This window comes from Phyllopteryx taeniolatus, chromosome 17, assembly GCF_024500385.1.
Source record: "Phyllopteryx taeniolatus isolate TA_2022b chromosome 17, UOR_Ptae_1.2, whole genome shotgun sequence".
NCBI lineage: Eukaryota > Metazoa > Chordata > Actinopteri > Syngnathiformes > Syngnathidae > Phyllopteryx > Phyllopteryx taeniolatus.
The window spans coordinates 18179845-18200078 of NC_084518.1; the positions used below are offsets into that span (position 1 = coordinate 18179845).

The 20234-nt window shown below is 41.0% G+C and overlaps 2 protein-coding genes across 2 annotated transcripts; one reads left to right on the forward strand and one right to left on the reverse strand.

Moving 5' to 3' along the window:
* The first annotated feature begins 383 nt into the window (after positions 1-383).
* orai2 (ORAI calcium release-activated calcium modulator 2) lies at positions 384-9059 on the forward strand. Its single transcript, XM_061752056.1, has 3 exons — positions 384-536; positions 2544-2785; positions 4981-9059. Exons 2-3 carry the CDS (start codon positions 2549-2551, stop codon positions 5524-5526), a joined length of 783 nt encoding a protein of 260 aa, XP_061608040.1. The 5' UTR covers positions 384-536; positions 2544-2548; the 3' UTR covers positions 5527-9059.
* An 896-nt stretch (positions 9060-9955) lies between these two features.
* Positions 9956-19622, reverse strand: bckdk (branched chain ketoacid dehydrogenase kinase). Its single transcript, XM_061752983.1, has 11 exons — positions 19243-19622; positions 16669-16737; positions 16493-16603; positions 15300-15347; positions 14370-14489; positions 14186-14284; positions 13344-13417; positions 12846-12974; positions 12532-12621; positions 12291-12446; positions 9956-11573 (listed from the first exon to the last, which is right to left on the reverse strand). Exons 1-11 carry the CDS (start codon positions 19471-19473, stop codon positions 11429-11431), a joined length of 1272 nt encoding a protein of 423 aa, XP_061608967.1. The 5' UTR covers positions 19474-19622; the 3' UTR covers positions 9956-11428.
* Positions 19623-20234: the final 612 nt, after the last annotated feature.

Sequence of the window (20234 nt, forward strand, 5' to 3'; positions counted from 1 at the left end):
ATTAATCACTGCCATTGACGGCTGATGAATTCAAATATCCATGTTGACATGGAGGACTGGCAGTGAATGAGTTAGTGGGGAACTATGCAAAAATATAAGAATTTAAGAAGGGAGTCTTCTTGTCTTTTCAGTCTAAAAGTGACTAACACAGCCGACGCTTTTATATTAAAGGCGCCCCCATCCGGAAGTCTCGCTTTATCTACCTTTTTTTTTTTTTTGCTACACTGACAGCTCGATTAAAACGCCTCCCACAAACTAAGCATTTACCATCGCAAATTGTCAAAATAATTACATTGTGAACATAATGTTCACCTTAAAAGTCAAACCAAAACTTGCCAACCATCTTACTCGGACTGCTTTGTCGTGGCGGAAGTGGAGAGAATTCGTCAAGCGGCTGGAAATGAAACCCGGAAGCTGTTGCTAGCTCGTAAACGTAGGAGGAGCGTGTAATGTGTACAGCGTGGCTGCAAGCGACTCTTGTTTTCTATCATACTGTCGAACCACTCACTCACTGCCACACCAGTTTTGACGCCCAGGTAAGTCCAATAAAATCCAAATGTAACGCCTAACACACCGGGAAAATCAATTAGAGTCGCGCTAGCTTAATAACTTGGATAGCTCGCAAGAAATCTTCGAGGTTTTTTTTTTCCAGTTTTTTTTTTTTATTTTTTTTTTGGGGGGGGGGGGGTGAAGCTGAACCGCGCCCGAGAAACTGTTAAAACGCAACGTTTGAGCTCGGAAGGATGTTGTAAATTATTTTTGCTAAAGCAGTATGACGTTAGCTAAAGTGTGCGAACGGATCCCACTCTGGACTGAGCAGAGTTTTAAATACCTGCCCGCCGCCGGATTGCTGACGAAGTGCACTCAACGGCTAAAAACCTCAACAAATAAGACTTTTTTTTTTTTTTTTTTTTTTTTTTTGTTCTGGGAAGACGTCCATTAAACATTCGTTATTTGACACGCACACGATATGTAACTCTGCAGCGACTGTCACTGGTGTCATACAGGGGCTAATTAATCACATTTGAATGCGCACGTAATCATAGAACGCGGAAGATGAGATGTTAGCATTCGTGACGTTGTCATTTTTTGTTCTTGACTTGAACATTCAGGTTAGTCGGGCTCCCTAACATAAAGCAGTAAAGGCTTGTTGGGAATTTTGTTGCACACATTGTTTAAAGTGTGGCGTTTTGATTGTGTCAACCGCATCTTGAGTCGCATAACGAAACGGTGTTCCTCGGAGGAAATGAATGGAAATAGACATACAGGCGGTTCTCGGTTTACGACGGTATTGTCGTAATCCGAATTTGTACGGAGTCAATCACAATCTATACTGACATAGTAGTAAAGTCATAATTACAGTAAATATTTGCATGAAAAACACTTCTAGTCCGGTAGGCGAAAGCATCACTGCCAAACGGTTTTGTTGTTTTTCAAATCCAATAAATTTCTTTGTCAACATTTATTGATATAAAATATTAACTAAGACATTTAAATTTAATAATTTAAGTCTGGGTTTTTTTGTTGTTCACAATGTAAAATTCTGCATAATGTTACAGGTAGTTTTTGATTTTGACAATTAGGCCTTCTATGCTACAAATTGGGATTTCAGGGAAACTACTAGAACATCTGAACCTTTTTTTGGGGTTAATCAGAAGCACTTTAAATGGTGTTGGGTGTCTGCTGACTCCCATTTAACATTTAAATGCGATTTGGTTAATTCTGAACACAGCCAAGTCCCTGGATATATGAGGGTGTGCACACTTGTGCAACCACATTATCTCACTTGTTTTTTTACATCCCACCTCTAAATTATTAATTTTTTTCAATTAGGTTGTACAGGTTATTGGTTAGGCGGCACGGTGGACGACTGGTTAGAGCGTCTGCCTCACAGTTCTGAGGACCAGGGTTCAATCCCGCCTGTGTGGAGTTTGTATGTTCTCCCCGTGCCTGCGTGGGTTTTCTCCGGTCACTCCGGTTTCCTCCCACATCCCCCAAAAAACATGCATGGTAGGTTAATTGACAACTCTAAATTGCCCTTAGGTGTGAATGTGAGTGCGAATGGTTGTTTGTTTGTATGTGCCCTGTGATTGGCTGGCAACCAGTTCAGGGTGTACCCCGCCTCCTGCCTGATGATAGCTGGGATAGGCTCCAGCACTCCCGCGACCCAAGTGAGGAGAAGCGGCTCAGAAAATGGATGGATGGATGTTATTGGTTACATTAATGATGGGAAAAAAATTCAGATGATTTATCTTTGTTTAATTTTTTTTATATCACAAAAACATGGCATTTAAAGACGGGGGTGTAGACTTTTTATATCCATGGGTCTCATTTACATATTCAATCTGTTGAATGAATGACAACAGGTGGATACACAGCTTTATTGTACTTTCTGCCATCCGGTGGAAGAACATTCAACTGTTCTGCATGTCGCTAAATGTCGCTGGCATAGATAGATGAACAAAGATGCATCCTCTGTAGTAAATTAATAAGAATCTTCAGACCAAGTAAGGGAAATTAGCTCGTTTTTTTCTTCCAATCAGGCACTATGAGCAGAGAGCTCAACGTGCCCACGGGCTCGCCGGCCCCGGGCATGTCGGAGCGGGCCACGGATGGCGGCGGCGGCGGCATGGACTACAGGGACTGGGTGCGGCGCAGCTACCTGGAGCTGGTCAGCTCCAACCACCACTCGGTGCAGGCCCTCTCCTGGAGGAAGCTCTACCTGAGCAGGGCCAAGCTCAAGGCCTCCAGCAGGACGTCAGCGCTGCTCTCTGGCTTCGCAATGGTCAGTCAGTCTCCTTCAGCTCCAGTTCATGTACAGTAAGCACTTTTCTTGTGGAATACTGAGCCCCGCCCGCATATTTGCACTTCGCCATTCACAAAGCCACCTATCTTCCTATATTTTGGGGGAATCAATACCTCTGCCTATTTGCGTTTTTTTTTTTTTTTTGAAATTTATTTATTTTTTCTCTTGGCGAAATGCTGTCTACCATATGTTTGTAAGCATTTTAAATGCTACGAGCTTCTTCCCAAGTGGGATCATAGTCTGTGGCATATTTATGCTTTAAACTACCGTAATTTCTTGTGTATAATGCGCCCCCCCCCGCCCCCAAATAGTGCGCATTATCCATAGGTATAGGGGCAAATGGGAAAAAAACTTTTACATTTTATAAATGTCTGCTGCCATCTAGTGGTTATGAAAAAGCTGTACACTTTCATTCCAAAATCCCACCGCCACCTAGTGGTTATAAAAAAAATGTGTAGCCTACACTTTCATTCCAATATGACATGGGTACGTATGACTGCATATATGTACGGTTGTGCTCATAAGTTTATATACCCTGGCAGAATTTATGAAATATTGTTTTTTTAAATATGACTGATGACTGAACAACAACCATCATTAATTTTTTATGGTTATGATTTGTTTGGTGATAATGCTTTTCTGAAATGCTTGACGGTTTAATTTGAATCCCTTTTAAAATAAAATTTAATGTGTTTTGCGTGGTCCTTCATGTTTTCTTTAAAGAATTGTACCCATCTTACAAATTCTGCCTGGGTAATCAAACATATGAGCACAACTGTGTGTTTTTTCATTTACCAAATAAAAGTAGGGCTGTGAATTTCAAAATAAGAGCAAGTAAATTAAAAAAAAAGGATTACGTGTTCAAATTAAGGACTTCAGAATAATTCTTTGGGAAAAAAACTAACAAAATACAGATAGTTCTTCATGTTATGATCATATGGGTAGAACCAAAATCATGCATTGCAAAAACACATTATACATGGGTAGAAGGGTTTTCCAGAATTTTGAGGTCAACTTTGGGGGTGCGTATTATACATGGGTGTGCTTTTTACACGGGAAATTACAGTATTTAATATAAGCATTTATAATGACTTTACAGATGACCCTGCTATTCGCGGATTTTTGCTTCGGTCTTTATCTGCTGCAAAAAGCGGGGGTCCAGTGTCCACAATTCATATTGTCAAACATTCACTGCCACTGTGTTGTTATGTTGTCATGTGCAATAACAACAAAAAAGTGTTGAACAAGTGTACCTCAAAATACCTCTTAGACAGCCTCAAAACACATACATAAATAAATATCGATAAACTGTTTTTGTTTGTTTGAATCAGAGCATGACAATGCAAACAAAATAACACACTTAATTGTAAGTTACTAAAATGTAACTACAATGAAATAAATAAAATGAACGACAAATAGCTCAATAATGTTAATATTTGTAATAAGGATGCAAATAATGGAAAGAAATAAAATGAATAATCGATTCATTTTAAAAGTAATTTCTCTCAAAAATATCAACAAAAACTAATTCAGTTTACAAGTTCCACAAAATAAATAACACCAGTGTGATATTTCACTAATTTCTCTATTTGTTCGAAACATATTTGTCCAAAATATTTTGGTTGAACTCCAAATGATTTTAATTTTAATTGCCATGTCTCAACTTTCGATGTTTTACAGTGATAATTGGCCATTTAATTTCAGTGAATGTTAAGTCAGCTCTTTTTTTGTTTTTTTTTAATTCAGAACAGAAACAAACAAACACAAATATAAACTATATCTTAAATGTATCATAAATGCAAAAAAAACAACCCTAAAACTGCAAATAATTAATGCAAATTAGGGCTGGAACAATTAATCGAAAAACTTGAATTATTCAATTAAAAAAAGTAATCAATCGATAATGCAAAATGACTTTTCCTCTAAATTACTCAATGGGATAAGCTGTAGAATAACCGATTCGCTGATCAGTTGAATAGCTGCAGTCCTAGTGCAAATAAAACATGTTTACACTGTGGAGAATACGCATGTGAAAATTCAGAAAAAAATCTCTCTCTCATATTGACAAAAACAATGTGGTTTATAACGTGATTATATGTCGCAATAGTTTCGCGTTCTCCTCTTGTTCTCCCGCAATGAGTGTGGAAGTTTGTGTGTGTGTGTTGCGGTGCGAGGTGGCCATGGTGGAGGTGCAGCTGGAGATCCAGTACAGTTACCCGCGCGCGCTGCTGGTGGCGTTCAGCGTGTGCACCACGGTGCTGGTGGCCGTGCACCTGTTCGCGCTGCTCATCAGCACGTGCATCCTGCCCAACGTGGAGGCGGTCAGCAACATCCACAACCTCAACTCGGTCAGCGAGTCGCCGCACGAACGCATGCACCACTACATCGAGCTGGCGTGGGGCTTCTCCACCGCGCTGGGCATCCTGCTCTTCCTGGCCGAGGTGGTGCTGCTCTGCTGGATCAAGTTCCTGCCTGTGGACTCGGGCGGGGCCGCCGCGGCCACCGCCTCGCCGGCGGCCGCTCGGGACAGCGGCTGGCGGGCGGCGCTGGCGTCCACCATCATCATGGTGCCCGTGGGCGTCATCTTCGTCGTGTTCACCGTCCACTTCTACCGCTCGCTGGTGCGCCACAAGACGGAGCGCCACCACCAGGAGATCGAGGAGCTGCACAAGATCAAGGTGGAGCTGGACGGCCAGGAGAGGGCGCTGCAGGTCGTGTGACCTCCTTTGCGGATTTGGAAAGGGAAAAACATCGGCCACCAGCTTCTGTCCCGGTCACTGCTATTTATTCCAAAACGTCAACTTACTGTACACTTCTGTGTTAAAGGCGTCCATTTTGGGCTACGTGCATCCATATTATGTTTTTAAAAAAATCCATTTTGCCTTTTTTTTTTTTTTTTTTATTATAATATAAAGAGTCCATTTTGTCCTTCACTTGTCCAGTTTGCGCTTTAGGCTATTGAAAGCCGTTACAGCATTATTCGCTATCCTTGATATCCTGCTTAGGCTCCTTGTTCTCACTAGTAAGACAATTCAGCACTAGTAGGATGACGAGGGTGTCTAACGAGTAATGTTTTTTTTTGGTTTTTTTTTTTCACGAGCACATGAACCTCAAATGGCTGTTTGAGCATTTATTTAATGTCTTTGATATTATATGCTGGTAAGCACTGTGTCCTCATTCGGTAAACAATTCTCAACTCAACTTTATTTATAGAGCAGTTTAAAAATATCATTATGTAAAAAACGTAAAAACTATGAAACGTATGGCAACTCAAAACAACAAAATAATAGCAAACAATAAAACACTACAACAGTGCAGTTCTCATGCTGAGTTGAATAAAGCGCTAGTAGAACAACTGTGGCTTACGAGTAATGTTTTGTTTTTCCACAACTGGGACCACTTTCAGCCTACGAGTTCAACCTTAAGATGGATATCAAGAATATTGACCAAACGCTCAACCGACTTTGATATCGAATAAATGCTCAAATGGCTTTCAATAAAGGTTATTCGATTGCTTTGACATCCAGCTTAAGGTCCATGTACTAGTGCGCTCATTGTCCTCAATAGGAAGACCACTAGTAGAATGACTGTGTCTTGCTCGGTTTTTCTACTACTAGTGCCGCATTTGGCCTACTGTTACGACCTTTAGCTTGATATTGATGGCTTCAATGTCCTCGACAATAAACGCTCGCGTGGCGTGTGCTGTACTAGTACACTCTTTGTCCTCAACATTCAGCGCACTAGTAGAAGTCAAGCTTGAGATTCATTTGCAAGTTGGTTCTTTGCCCTCACTAGTAGTTCCCCCCCCCCCCCTACTAATCCATGACCTTCAGCTGGATAGCAAAGGAATGTTTCGATATCCATTTTGTCTGTTCATTGAGTCGGTGAATGTTTTGACAAAAACGGGCTGTGATGTTTGTTCTCGGTGCCATGTTGTTGTTGTTACCACGGTTTCGCATGACCTGCTGTATATCAGCTTTGTGATTTTTAGCCCTTGTGTGGTGTTTTGACTTTGCTATTTCAGCCAGTGTCTGTGGCTCTGCTGGAAATCTGTTGACCAGTGTGACAAATGGGTATTTGACTAGCAGAAAGTGTCGGTGCTTGAATTTGACAATTTTGCCAAGGAGTCCGATATAAATTCTTCTATTAAGCGGCGGTTCCACAGACCCAAACACCATACAAGGGTTAATCCGAAAAACACCAGAAGTGGTTCAGATCAAATAGATATACAGTAATAGAAAAAAATATATATTTTAAGTGGACGGTGATGTGTTGCTCCTTTTGTTTTGTTGTACGTGCTCACAGGTCACATCATTAGAAACACGGCCTTCATTGATCTGAAATGGTGGCTAGGCTTGGTTAGCTGCACAGTACCAGACTTTAATTGTCGGAATGATTTTTTTTCTGTGAACAGTCATGTAAACATCGTTGCTGTCCAAGGGAAATTATCTGCACTTTTTTTAATATAAAAGTTTATTTTATTTTATTTGTTTTTTAAAGCTCACTAAATTATCACTGTACTGTTTGTTTTTTTGTTTTTTATATTGGACAGCCACAATATTTTACAAATTGCATTTGTGTATAATATGACAAAGATCATATATTGCCGCTGTCCAATGAAAGGCATGCATCTCCAAGTTTTAGTATTTGTTTTTCTCATGGTTGGGATGTAACAAAAACACAAAATTGTTACGTCATACTTTCTTTTTATTGGAGAGCCTGATATAAAATAAAGCAATATGTGGACAGGGACCGGGCCTGAGTGCAAATAGCCAAAATCTGCGAATAATTGATGCCCATCATAATTGCATTGAAAAACAAAATAGTGAATAAGCGGGGATATAATGACAATGGGCGATTTCGGGGTTGGTCCCCCCTCAAAAAGAAAACAAATCTGTGGTTGCTGAACCGTCAATATGCAGGAGTCCACTGTTGATATTAGATAACAAAGCTAGATTATCTTTCCAATCGGAAAACTATACAGTACGTCCTTATTTTAGAATGGTTTCTTTTTGTTGGGGATGCTAGCATTTGATTGGAAAGCCAATAAATTACAATATGCACACTATGTTATAGATCCCAATATATTGTGGCTGTCCAATGAGAAGCATGCATCGCCAAATGGGGATTTATTTTTTATTTTTATGTTATACATATCAAACATTTTCCTTGGACAGCAATGTTATGATTATATATTGTATAGCTATTATTAATTCAATGTCCAGTCTCATTAACTATATTGTCCTATTTAATTGTGTAACTACTTTGGTGTCACAAGTTACCGTAAAGGTCATTACTGATACCTCGTGGTACTACTTGTTAATTTTTTTTCCTTCGGGGTTTATTTGTCCAAGCAGACCTCGCAATTACTTGAGGCACGGTGTCTATTTGTTACATTTCCTCATAAAGTGGCCTCCGCTCTAAGGGATGCAGTGCCTCAATTACTTGACAATATGGTTGCCTAGCGACCAATGTCAATCCGACGAGCTGGGCTGCATCCAATTAGGTTATACTTGTGTTCTTAATGAAGTGGCCCCTGAGTATATAAAAATGTTACCGTCTCCTCCCCCCTCTTATATGCTATTTGTGTGTAAATGTTATCAAAGCCAAATCTGTCATGTTAATATTTGTCATCAATGGATGTGATGTCTTCACTGCATGGGTGATGATTTAACTGTTAAGAGTCTTAATCCAAGTTTGGTCAGTTACACTGTTTTTACTTTTTTTTTTTTTTGTTTCCCCCCCCCCCCCCCCCTCCCCCCATAGCCTTTATTGACAAATCTCACGAAGCCTTCTGTTAACTACAGAGAGGTCAAGTTGCTTTCGTAGCTAAGTCAATGTCAACTCCCTTAGCTAGCTACAAAATTGTTGTCTTGCTTAGCTAGTTACGGAGACGTCAAGTTCCTTTCGTAGCTAAGATAATGTCAACTCCCTTAGCACAGCTTTGCTTCAACGTCCATCGGTTTCATGGTCAAAGCTCGATGGACAATGACCCCAGCTGTTGTCAGGTGACTCACTATCGCCCCCCCTTTCTGAGGTGCAAAATGGTATTACAAGTGAGCTCGCGACTTTTTTAGATTCCAAAATGCACCTTTGAACGCTGTCAATGCGTTACTGTGCTCAACATTTTCTACTTTACTCTAGCTCTATTCCTAAGAAGGTTCGTCATGTTTTTATTTCATAAAAGTGTCACCGAGACCTCCCTCCAAGCGTCTGAATGTACCTTTTGCTCATTAAAGCGTCTTTTTACTGACTTTGTGTTTCCAGTATCACGTTCCACACAAGTCAACTGTTCAGCCAGGCCACCAACCAGGTCAGGTTTCAATTTAGACATTTAAATAATTGTTTATAGTTTTCAAGTATTTCTTATCTTTAATTTGTTATGAGTTGAGCAAAATAGAATAAATCAAATAAAAATATATTTTAAAAAATCCTTTTGAAAAGTCGTTTCTACATTTTAAAAATACATTTATTAAAGCAGACGTTTTTTTTTTGTTTTTTTTTTAAAGAAAATGGGGGGAAAAAAAGCTACAAAATAAACCATAACTTAATATATAAACAGTTCGGTTAAAAATTGTTTTTTTATCCATAATTGTTTTAGAATATACAAAAACTGAGCATGTAGTTCATGCTAAAAACTATTAATGTAGTTATATATATTTTAAATGTATTTTTGTATTTTTACAAAGGGAAAAAAATTACAAATAACATATATGGTAATTTGGTTTGTTTCAATTTAGACAAATTGTTTAGTTTTCAAATATTTCTTACCTTTAATTTGTCATGAGTTTCGCAAATTAGAAATAATAGATTGAAAAAAAGAACTGAAGTCATTTCTACATTTTGAAAATACATTAAAGCAGATGTATTTAAAAAAAAAAAAAGCAGCAAAATCATAATGTATTAACATTTTTGTTCTTAAAAAATATATATTCGTAATTGTTTTAGAATATAACTACATTTTAAGTCATCTTTTACTTTATATGGGGGGGGGGGGGAATTCTAGTTGTCATTTAAAATTATAATTTCAATACGTGGTTTGAAAATTTTGAAACGTAGACTATCTAATTTGCATATGTACATATAAATGTCACCGTAAAATCAAATTCTGTAATGTCAAAAAGCAGACAAATGACACCGAGTCCCCGGTCCAAACAATGCAAAGTTTTAATGCAGAGAACACCATGAGAACATAGGTCACCAAAACAGTAAATAGTCATGATTCATCTTTCTGCTGGAAATGATGTTATCATTATGTATGCTTAATTCTCTGTGGAGAGAAAATGTACAAAAACTTGAACGACAGGAAGACAAAAAATAAATGAAAATGTTTTTTTTTTTTTCAGTCAGCTAGTGTTTCTTCTATTAAGCAGCAGATGGGGCCCTCGCCTTCAACATTTCCATTTTGTGTGGTATTCACTTCCCACATGCACTAACTACATATTTACACACAAGATCTATTGAAACCATACAAATTGTTAGCCATCAGCTCTGTCACTTAAAAGTGGTTAAAAAAAAAAAAAACCTTAACAGAACAATGTAACGTGTTATGAAAAATGACAAATCAGACAGCCATTGAGCTGCAAAATCAAATAAACAGTTTGAAAACAACCAAATGCTTAAATGAGCTAAACATCAAAAAGATTGTCCACTGGCACCAGAAATCGTCAAAATTCGTTTTGAGAGAACAAGACAAAAAGTCCATCCTTCACTTTCATTGGCAGAGTTTGAGGCCACATTTTTCTTTCAAAGACTTCAGAGGGTCGTTAACAAAAACAAGATTTGGAGAACTAAGAAAAAGATTAAATTGAAAAAAAAAATGCATGCATAAAAAATGTTTGGTCATTTTTGGGGAAAATTCAAACAATATGTGGCGATGTATGCACATACAAAATGGGATTGGTTTGGGGGGGGATTTTGGATAAAATTTAATTGAAGACTCACGCAGAAAAAAATGTTCTGGTTGTTTTTAGGGGGAAAAAATTGAGAAATTCTGAAATAAAAATTTGGGGATGCATGCATGTAAAAAAATTTGATTTTTGTATTTCACAAATGTGGAAATGCATGCATGTAAAGTGTAAAGAAAATTGCAGATACATTAAACAAAAATGGGTTTTGGGGAAAAATTATTTTAAAATGCAAAACAAACAATCTTGAACAAAAAACAGTTGTTTAAAACAACCAAAAACTCCACAAGACAGCAATACTTCTGAGGTGTGCTACGCTAATGCAGCAAAAGTCAAAGTCCGTACAGGAAGTCACGAAGGCAACGAGAACCAGTGAGGAGCGTCGCGGAGAAAAAGGCAAAAAGCTTCAATACCTCAAAATGTATTTTTTTTTTTTTTTAAATCTACTAGTCAAAAAAATGAAAACATGAGCTTCTTTTTTTTGGCAGGTGAGTTGATCCTTTGTCTTTCTTCCTTGCTGCAGTGTCTTCATAAGCAGTTACTTTTTTTTTTTTTTTTTAATGCCATCATGCACAGTGTTGTCCCGATAATTAATCCAAAAAACAAGTCTTGAATTTGGGAGCTAACATAGCTTATAATCTGTCTAAGGCAAAAAGAAAAGAGGATAAAAATAAAAGATGGAAAGTGTTGTGGGAATCGTGAAGGCGCAGCGGAATCACACTCGGAAGCTTTCCCCCTTGCCGTCGATGTGGCGCAGGCGCAGGTAGACGTCGGTGCCGATGCCCTGCATGGACTGGATGGACAGCGAGCCCCCGAGGTACTCGGCGTACGCCCGCGACGTCGGCAGCCCAAAACCGAACCTGAAACCGACAAAATGAAGAGGATTTTGAAATAAATATTTTGGTCTTTTTTTTATATTTAATAAAAATGATGGATGGATGGATATTTTGAGATACACACGCAAAGATTTTTTGGGGACGATTTCAGGGGGACTTTTTTTGAGAGAGTTTTTTTTCTGGAGGGGAAAAAAAACAACTAAAAATTTGGAAATCTATAACCAAGAAAAATGGTTTTGTTTTTAAGTTTGAAAAAAATCTATTTTGAGACGTGCATTAAAGTATTTTGGTAATTTTTATGTTTTACAAACAATTTTGAGATAAATCTGGATGGTGATCCACCTTCATTTTGATCGGATTATTACTTCCCCAGTTAAAAATAACAGAATTCGAAATCATCTCACAACTTAATTCATTATTTACAATGTCAGAACTGTCGCTATCATAAAACATTCCTTTACTCTGCAGCATAAGAAAGGCATAATGAATAAATAAGGAATTAAGTTGTGTTTTCATGCTTTTAATCAATTAAAGCAGTGATTGTCGAGGTGTGGCTCCCTTTAGCGGTATGCAAAAGAATTGCTGCCTCAGTACCTTTTCCGTTGTATTTAACTTTTAAGTTCGATACACTTGCATTGACTCTTTAAGACCTGTTTTTAAACAATTTCGCTACCATTTGTGTTTAAAAAAGTATGAGAATCATTCATTTTGAGTGTAAAAGCTAGCGTGTGTGGTTTGTACCCGTGCATTGGTCCAGACTGGTTGCCGCTGTTGGTGATGTTGTTGAACAAGTTGTTCATGCGAGGGTCCTGCGCGCTCTCCTCGGCCGTGCTGAAGTGGTAGTCCATCACCTTGTCGATGATCCTGTGCGGGATGCCGCCACCGCGGTCCGAAATCCTGCACGCCAAATAAAAAAAGCGCTCACATCGGAGTGGTCTTGGCGCCGCGAGGCGGTCCCGGTCCTCAGCGAGAAGCGACTGACCTGATGACGAAGTCCATGTCGTTGTTGGCGATAGTGACCACCACGTCGGGAACGTTGTAGGGCGTGTCCAAGTGGCTCTCCATGGTGGCCCTGACGACACGTGACATTTGAGGGACCACCTTAACACTTCTTAACATGGACTAAACTGGCCAATTGACAGCCCGTAAATTATATCTTTTTCTGTTTAATAGCAAAATAAAATAAATAAAACAGTGTAGTTGTTGTGCATTTTTTTTTTTTTTTTTTTTTTTTTTAACTTTCTGAAAATGACATTTGCGTACAAAATGTTTCTGTGTGTGTGTGTGTGTGTGTACCTCATGGCGTTCTTGAGCAGCTCGGGCAGGATGTAGTCAAGCGGCAGCGGGATGAAAGGCAAGCGCGCCGCCACGTGGCCGTTGATGCGAACTCTGGGAGAGTTGCCGTACTGATGCTCGCACAAACGCCTGCGCGAACGCGCACACACATACGGGGAGCTTTGCTATGCACTGGTTGCGGTAAAGTAACAGGTAAATAGATATCTTACTAAATAAACCTCACACTCACAAAAAAACAACACCTTGCCAGAGGCAACAACGTCTTGACTAACAGGAAAGGTACAACTCATCCACTGAATGTATTCTCGCTGTGCATGCACTTAGTTAAACACAAATAAACACTCGAGGTGATGAGGTCAAAGTGATAAGCTGACAAAACTTATCAAAGTGATAACCCGCAGAAAGTTTGTCTTCTGTGTGTGCGCAGTAATCAGCCGCGGGTGACTAAAAACAAACACACTTATCAATCAAATCAAGCAACCAATCAGAGGCACTCACCTGGCAAAGTCCACCCACTTCTCAATGATCTTCTTGGGGGACAAACGTCTGCAGATGATGCCCACAAAGTCGGCCTGCAACCACAACATGAACAATGAGCTATATAGAAAAGGGCTAGACAGAAATGACAGACTATGATAGAAAAGACGTACACAGTGGACCCCCGGCATATTCACGGTGAGGCATCCGCAGATTTTTTTTTTTTGCAGAAACCCCCACTCAGTGGCGGTATTTGTTTCCCGATGTCCCCCCACATTTTCACAGTTTTTGGGGGGGAATCTTTTTTCATGGCATTCATGAGCATCAGTTATTCGCGGATTTCTGCTATTCGCAGTCACTATCCCCCGCGAATAGCAGGGGTCCACTGTTGATGAAAGACGAAAAATAGCTAGCTGGATAGAGCTGCGTATGGTTGATAGATAGAACGTGGACAGACAGAAAAATAAAAATCGATAATAGAAAATCAATGATCGATAGAAAAAAATAGCGAGACAGCTAATAGAAAGCTAAATAGATGCTATATAGATGGGCTAACTAGCTTATTAAAGTAGAGAAAGCCAAGGAGCTAGCTAAGATAGATCAATAAGAAAGCCAACTTCCTAAACTAGATACAGTAGATGGGCTAACTAGCGCTAAAAACTGGCCACCCAACATGTATAGCTAGCTAGATAAGCTAAACTAAACGATGGCTAGCTGAGATGCGCACCTTACGCGTCTATCGTGCGGGCAAGATAGATACTGTGGCTGGCCTAGCTTAGAAAACTAACTTTCGATGATCGACAATTAAGGAGATCGTGAGGATGAACGGACGGACAGACGGACAAACAGATGGCGGCGCTTACGTTGTCTTCGTGCAGGGCGAGGTGGTGCGTGGCCAACATTCGTATTCCCAGACGGGAGCACAGTGTGGTGTCCAGGAAGTTGCGGAGTATAGTCTCGTCCTGGAATGACAAGAGGAGAAGAAAAGGCTTAAAACTATTATAATAATAATAATGATAATGATAATGAGAGGTTTGTTGGTCTTACTTGGATGTGCTTGCGACACTCCCTGAATCCCTGAGCCAACATGGTGACCACGTCCTTGTGGTCGTCCAGCAGCTGCTGCACCAGCTTGCAGAAGCCAGCTTCCAAGTCCTGATCCTTGATCTGCACCGGGCACCTTGCGTTACAGTCACGTATGTTGACACGTACTTTCATTTTTTCTTGTTATTGTACTATCATCTTTTTTTTGCTTCTGGCAACTTTAAACCCGTTTGCCCGTGTTGCCGTTCTGTATCAATAGCATCGAATAGGACAGCGAAGTCAACTCGGCGGTTTTACACATTTCGGCGTTGACGAGTATGGACTTTGTATGATAGCAATTGTTTTGCTTTGTGAACAAAATATGAAATGGACCAAATTGGGACATACGAGGTTTCGGACCGACAGCGACCATATGCCGCTTTTATACAGCCATCATTTTTCAGCCTTCTGCCCCGAGTCGCTGTTTGAAGGTCACCAACACGGATTATTGGGGGAAAGCCCCTTTTGCAGTGCTTGTAAAAGCCAAGATTTTAAGGTTTGTTTTTTCCCCCGTGTATCTTTTCTTTATAAACAGCAGTGAGCTGGCAAAGGCATCGGAGTCCGTGCGCGTCTCAGGGTATTTCGCAACGCCGCGACCAACACCCAACCCTCACTCGTCCTGCGCGGTTGTGTTGGAAAATTTGGCAACTGTTGAATTCGTCACACCGCTGGCGTCATCTAATTATACAATTGCGGGGAAAAGCCAAAGCCGGGTAAATGTCGGATCTTCTCTCACGGCTCTGATGTGGCAGTTTCCAAAGCGCTTGTGTGTACCGAGAAGCCTTTAAATCTTTTTGACAGTAAGCACATCCTCTATGAGAAACTTGACCTGACCCTGTGGGTGTTTACATTCATGCATACACGTGCGGGTGTGTGTGTGTGTGTGTTACTCACAGGGGGAAAGTCGCTGAGCATGTGGTACGCTCTGATATAGAGTTCATGCTGGAAGAAGAGGAGGAAGAGACTTCATTACTGTGAGCAGAAAGACTCTCAGTGGGCCTCACAGGACATTTTCAACACATTTCTGGTCACTCGCACGCTGCTAAACTTGAACAAGTTTGCTCCCTGTTAATTAAGTGGGTCACTTGTCGACTGAACAAAGACGTTTTAGTGCGAGGCAGCAGAGGAGAGTTTCGTGCTACGAGCGGAGAAAGAATGTGGGGGAAAGTTCATCAAAAAAAAAAAGGAAGAAAAGAGGCAGCACGTTGCTTATGAGGGGGGGGGGTGTTGTTCCCTGATGGTGTCCCACTTCAAAAAAAGAGAGAACAACACTTGACTCATACATTGGAACTCACACGCCGCGCGGGCACACGCCGCGCGGGCACACACCCGCGTGCGCACACCCACACACACACACACACACACACACGTCATCAACTTCCCACACGAAACTGGACAACTTCCATAGAACGTTGGAAAATGAGTTTCAGCATCATCGGCTTTCTTCATTGGATCAATTAAACAGGACACCAAACAACAGAAGTAAAAAGTACTCAGATCTAAGAACTGTTAACTAAAGTAGGGACTTGTGTGAGCAATTTGTGTTTTGCTTTATGGTGTAAAGTAGCACTTGAATAAATATGTTATCAAATAAACCCCACATTCACTATATATATATAGATTTTTTTTTATTTTAATTTATTCTTTTTTTTTTTTTTTTAAACACCTCTTTGTGCTTGGCAGAGGTAACAACGTCTTGACGAGAAGACCGGACATCTAAAACTCATCTCCTGTATTAAAAGTGACATTCACTGTTAAGAAGCTTGATAAAAGAAGTTTGGGGAAAAAAAAAAAAAAAAACATGTGGCAGGCAGCCTCTCTGTGGTAGATATACACACGCGAGGGTTGCCTAGCAACCAGAGCCCGCAACGTCTTTCGTGGCTCAAATAAAGTGAGGCAAAGTTCAGCCACGACTCTCACACTGCGGCCTAGTTCTTCATCTTATTATAGTGCCGCCGTGGCCCGTCACACTCGCCCCCTCACCGCACAATGGACACAACATTAGGCACACCCAGTGCTCACTGTTTGTTTGACACTGTCAGCAAGGAAGGAAATATGTTGAAGTGAATTGAGGCGCCTTCGCTTACCACTTGCAGGATGGTGGGGTTGCATCCGATGATGAAGGGCAGGCTCCGGAAGCCCTTGATGCGGTGGGCGATGCGCACCGGCAGCTCCTTGTGCAGGTACTTGGCGCTGCTCTGGGGAAATCGGACGAAGAGCTCGAAGGGAAGCCCTCGGGACGCGTTCGCGACCGAGTACTTACCAGGATGTGGTGTCCGTCCGGAGACTTGCCGGCGTACAGCAAGGTGGCTAAGGTGAGTCGCACCGAGGCCTGGAAGACATATCGACTCGATTAACTAGGGATGGGCGAGTAGTACCGATAACGGCTTTATTTCGAGGTATCGGGTGCTCGTGAAGGCTGCCGATACTAGAGGTGCAAAAAAATAATAATATCTGACAATTAAATCCTCCTTGCCAGTAGTTGGCATTACACTGCAGCGGTTTGACACATTGGTCAATCATTATGTGCATCAGAAAGAAAGACAAAGAAAGAAAGAGAGAAAAGTCTGTTCACAATGACACGTAATTGTGTTAATTGAAATTTTATGTATCGAAAATCCTAGTGGCATCGGTACTCTTAATCGGTGAGTACTCAAGAGTGAATAGTATCTGGTAGTAGTATCAATCTGGGAAAAAAGTTGTATCGAACATCCCTACAATCAACATCACATTGTGATGACTTAACTACGAAAAAAAATAGAGTTTTGAAACAGTTTCAGAATCATCGCAAATCTTTCTTCATTCACGAATTAAACAGGACACGAAACAATAACAAATGAAAAAAGGTACTCAGATCTAAGACCTGTTAACTAAACTGTGTGTGTGAACACTGCATACACATTTTTCTTTGGTGGTGAGATTTTTCTCACGTAAAATATGTGCCTTTGTGCAATAAAGGTTGGGAAACACAGATCCACGAGGTATGATGAGGGTCTCAACTTCTCAAGCGTGCAAGTGAATTGAGATTAAGGTTCAAAACACGAAGTCACACGTGTCTTATCTACTGTGCTTCTTTTCTGCAGACGGTACACAGAGAGAAAAACACGAGCGCTGCTGCACACAAGAACGCTGCTGTTGATTTATGCACATCTGGAACCAGCGCAGCAACATAAAAATGTTTTTTTCTCAACGTGGTCTTTTTCTGGACTCACGTGCGTCCTCGAGCTGCTTTGGCGCGCGACGCTGAAACAAAACAACTGCTCGGGACTTGTAAACAAGTTGAACGCACACAAAAGCAGCAGATTTCTGACGAACGCTCTTGACTTGCGCGCTCTTTGTGGATTTGGAACATTCAATGCGTGGATTTGAAAACCTCACTTTGTGAAATGTTAAGGTTTATTTGAACATTAACCATGTCTGGCAGTTAGTCGGGCAAAAAGCATACTGACAAGATAATAAATGATTCTCTATGCTGTATTCACCAATTCACTGATTTATTTTTATTTATTTTTTTATTTAGCTCAAGCTGAAGCAATAAAAGTATAATTTTGGCACCATCTTGGTGCCAGGGAACTACAGGCACATCTCAAGAAATATGAATATCGTAGAAAAGTCAACTTATATCAGTAATTCATACATTATATGTTCATTGAACACTTGGTAAAAGACCTTTCAGAGGGCAAATTCCTTCCTAATTTACACACGTGTTAGAGTTGAGGTGATTCGCTTAGCCAAAAATCAAGGCTTTCCCACATCTTGGTGTCAAGGAACTATGTTGAAGTGAGTTGAAGAGTTTCACTTAGACAAAACAGTGCTTTGCCACCATTTTGAGGCACCTATTCACTCACTCAACTGTTATTTTTGTGCTCAGGCCACTTGGCACCATCAAGGAACTATGTTGAAGTAAGATGAGATGTTTAATTTAGACAAAAATAGTACTGTCGCATCTTGGTGTCAAGGAACTATGTTGAAATGAGTTCAGACATTCCCTTCAGATAAAAATAGTGCTTTGCCGCCTTTTTGTGGCAGGTGGGTGCCAAGGAACCGTTGACGTGAGTTGAGTTTTATTTAGACAAAAAAAAGTGCTTTGTCACTCTTTGGCGACATCTTGGCGTAAAGGATTTAGATTGAATAAAGTGAGTGCTCTTCTAAATTTGCAGCAGGCCTCGGTCCAAATACTTTTGAACTGGAAAAAAATATGTTACCAGGTTAAGTATACTCCCACTAAGACTTTTATATTAAAGGGAAAAAAAACATGATGACAGAGTTATTCTTAACTTGGGACAAAAGATGGAAATCGAGAACTCCTCGTGGGAAGAAGGAAAAACATCCTGCTGCGTTCAGGGCCCTGGAGCAAAAATCTGTCAGACTGTATGTGGCCCGTGCGTCTTATCCTACAACAGTGCAAATTATTCGACAAAACACCAGTGAAATAAATGTCGACAAAAATACCTTTTATTGAAAAACTCTGACGGAAGAAGTTACCTTTCATTGAAAACGTGCGGTGTCGTTAAAGGGAGAAATCCGAGCGTGGTGTGTTAAACGTGACCCCGGCCTCCACCATTTCATAATACATTGATTATATAGACGCCATTATTAACCAAAAGATGACATTACTCGTTGATTACACAAGTAGAAGTTTGCAGATATAAACGTTTTTTATCAATGTTCGTATTGAAGCTTGAGGGGAACACCGTTAGGAAGAAAATGTCGTTAAAAAGAATGACCGTCAGTGAACGCAGCTGACCACCAGCTAGCCGTTAGCATCGCTGTCACGCTACCGGGGCGAGCTAGCTAGCTGCACAAACAGCCGCGCTGAACTCGACATCCTCCTCACCTTCTCCGCCGAGACGTCAATGGCCGACTGGTTGTAAAACGATGTCACCGTCTTGGAGCGCTCTCGGGCCAGTTCGGAGACTCCCTGGAGGGAGGACGTGGACCTCAGTCGGCGGCCGCCCGCCTTTGACGCCAACGGCGGCGCTTGTGGTGCTGGTGCCATTGTGGTCGCGGGCGCTCGGAAGAGGCTGCCCAGCCTCGGCCTGGCCCGGCTGGCGGCACCGCTCAGCATCTCCGCGGCGAGTCCCGGGCGGTCCTGCTCCCGGAGTTGGGCCCGGCCTGTTATGAGGCCATTAGAGGGTGGAGGTCCCCTTCGCCGGCGGTGCACAAAAGCACGTACTCTTGTGTTACAAAAGCGAGGGGGTCTGGTGGACCGAGGAAAGTAATAGTAGGGGTAGGATTCACCAGGAGACAGCGGAGCCAATCAGTGGGCCGAGCAGGGCATCAAGGCGGAGCTTACGTCCCAACGCATGGAGACAGCGGAGCCAATCAGGACATCGGGGGCGGAGCTTACAAGACAAAACAGCAGTATTAAACTCTTAATACACGTTCGACGTGAGTACACGTGAAACGTTGTAATGAATGACTGTAAACGGAATTTGCAAATATAAAAAGCTTTATTGGAACAGAACATAACGCCTGCAGGTCACTTAAGGCTGTATAATTTTTTTTATGAAATGCTCATTATGCATGGTAATTGGTTTGAATATATAAAATATATATACATTTGATCATAAATTTAATATGAAAAGTGAAAAGTTGGAAATGTGTATACATTGGATCAGTGCTTCACAAAGATTGATACATGGCATCCCCTTAGTGGTATGCAAAATAATCCCTAAATACAGTTAAAATTAAGCAGGGGTGTGCAAAGTGGGGGGGGGGGGGGTGCAGACTGGGCGTTTAACCCCCCCCCCCCCCACCCCAATCCATTATAGTGGTGTTTAGAGCCGAGAAGGTGAGGACTCTGGCAATGTACCAATATTTATGGAC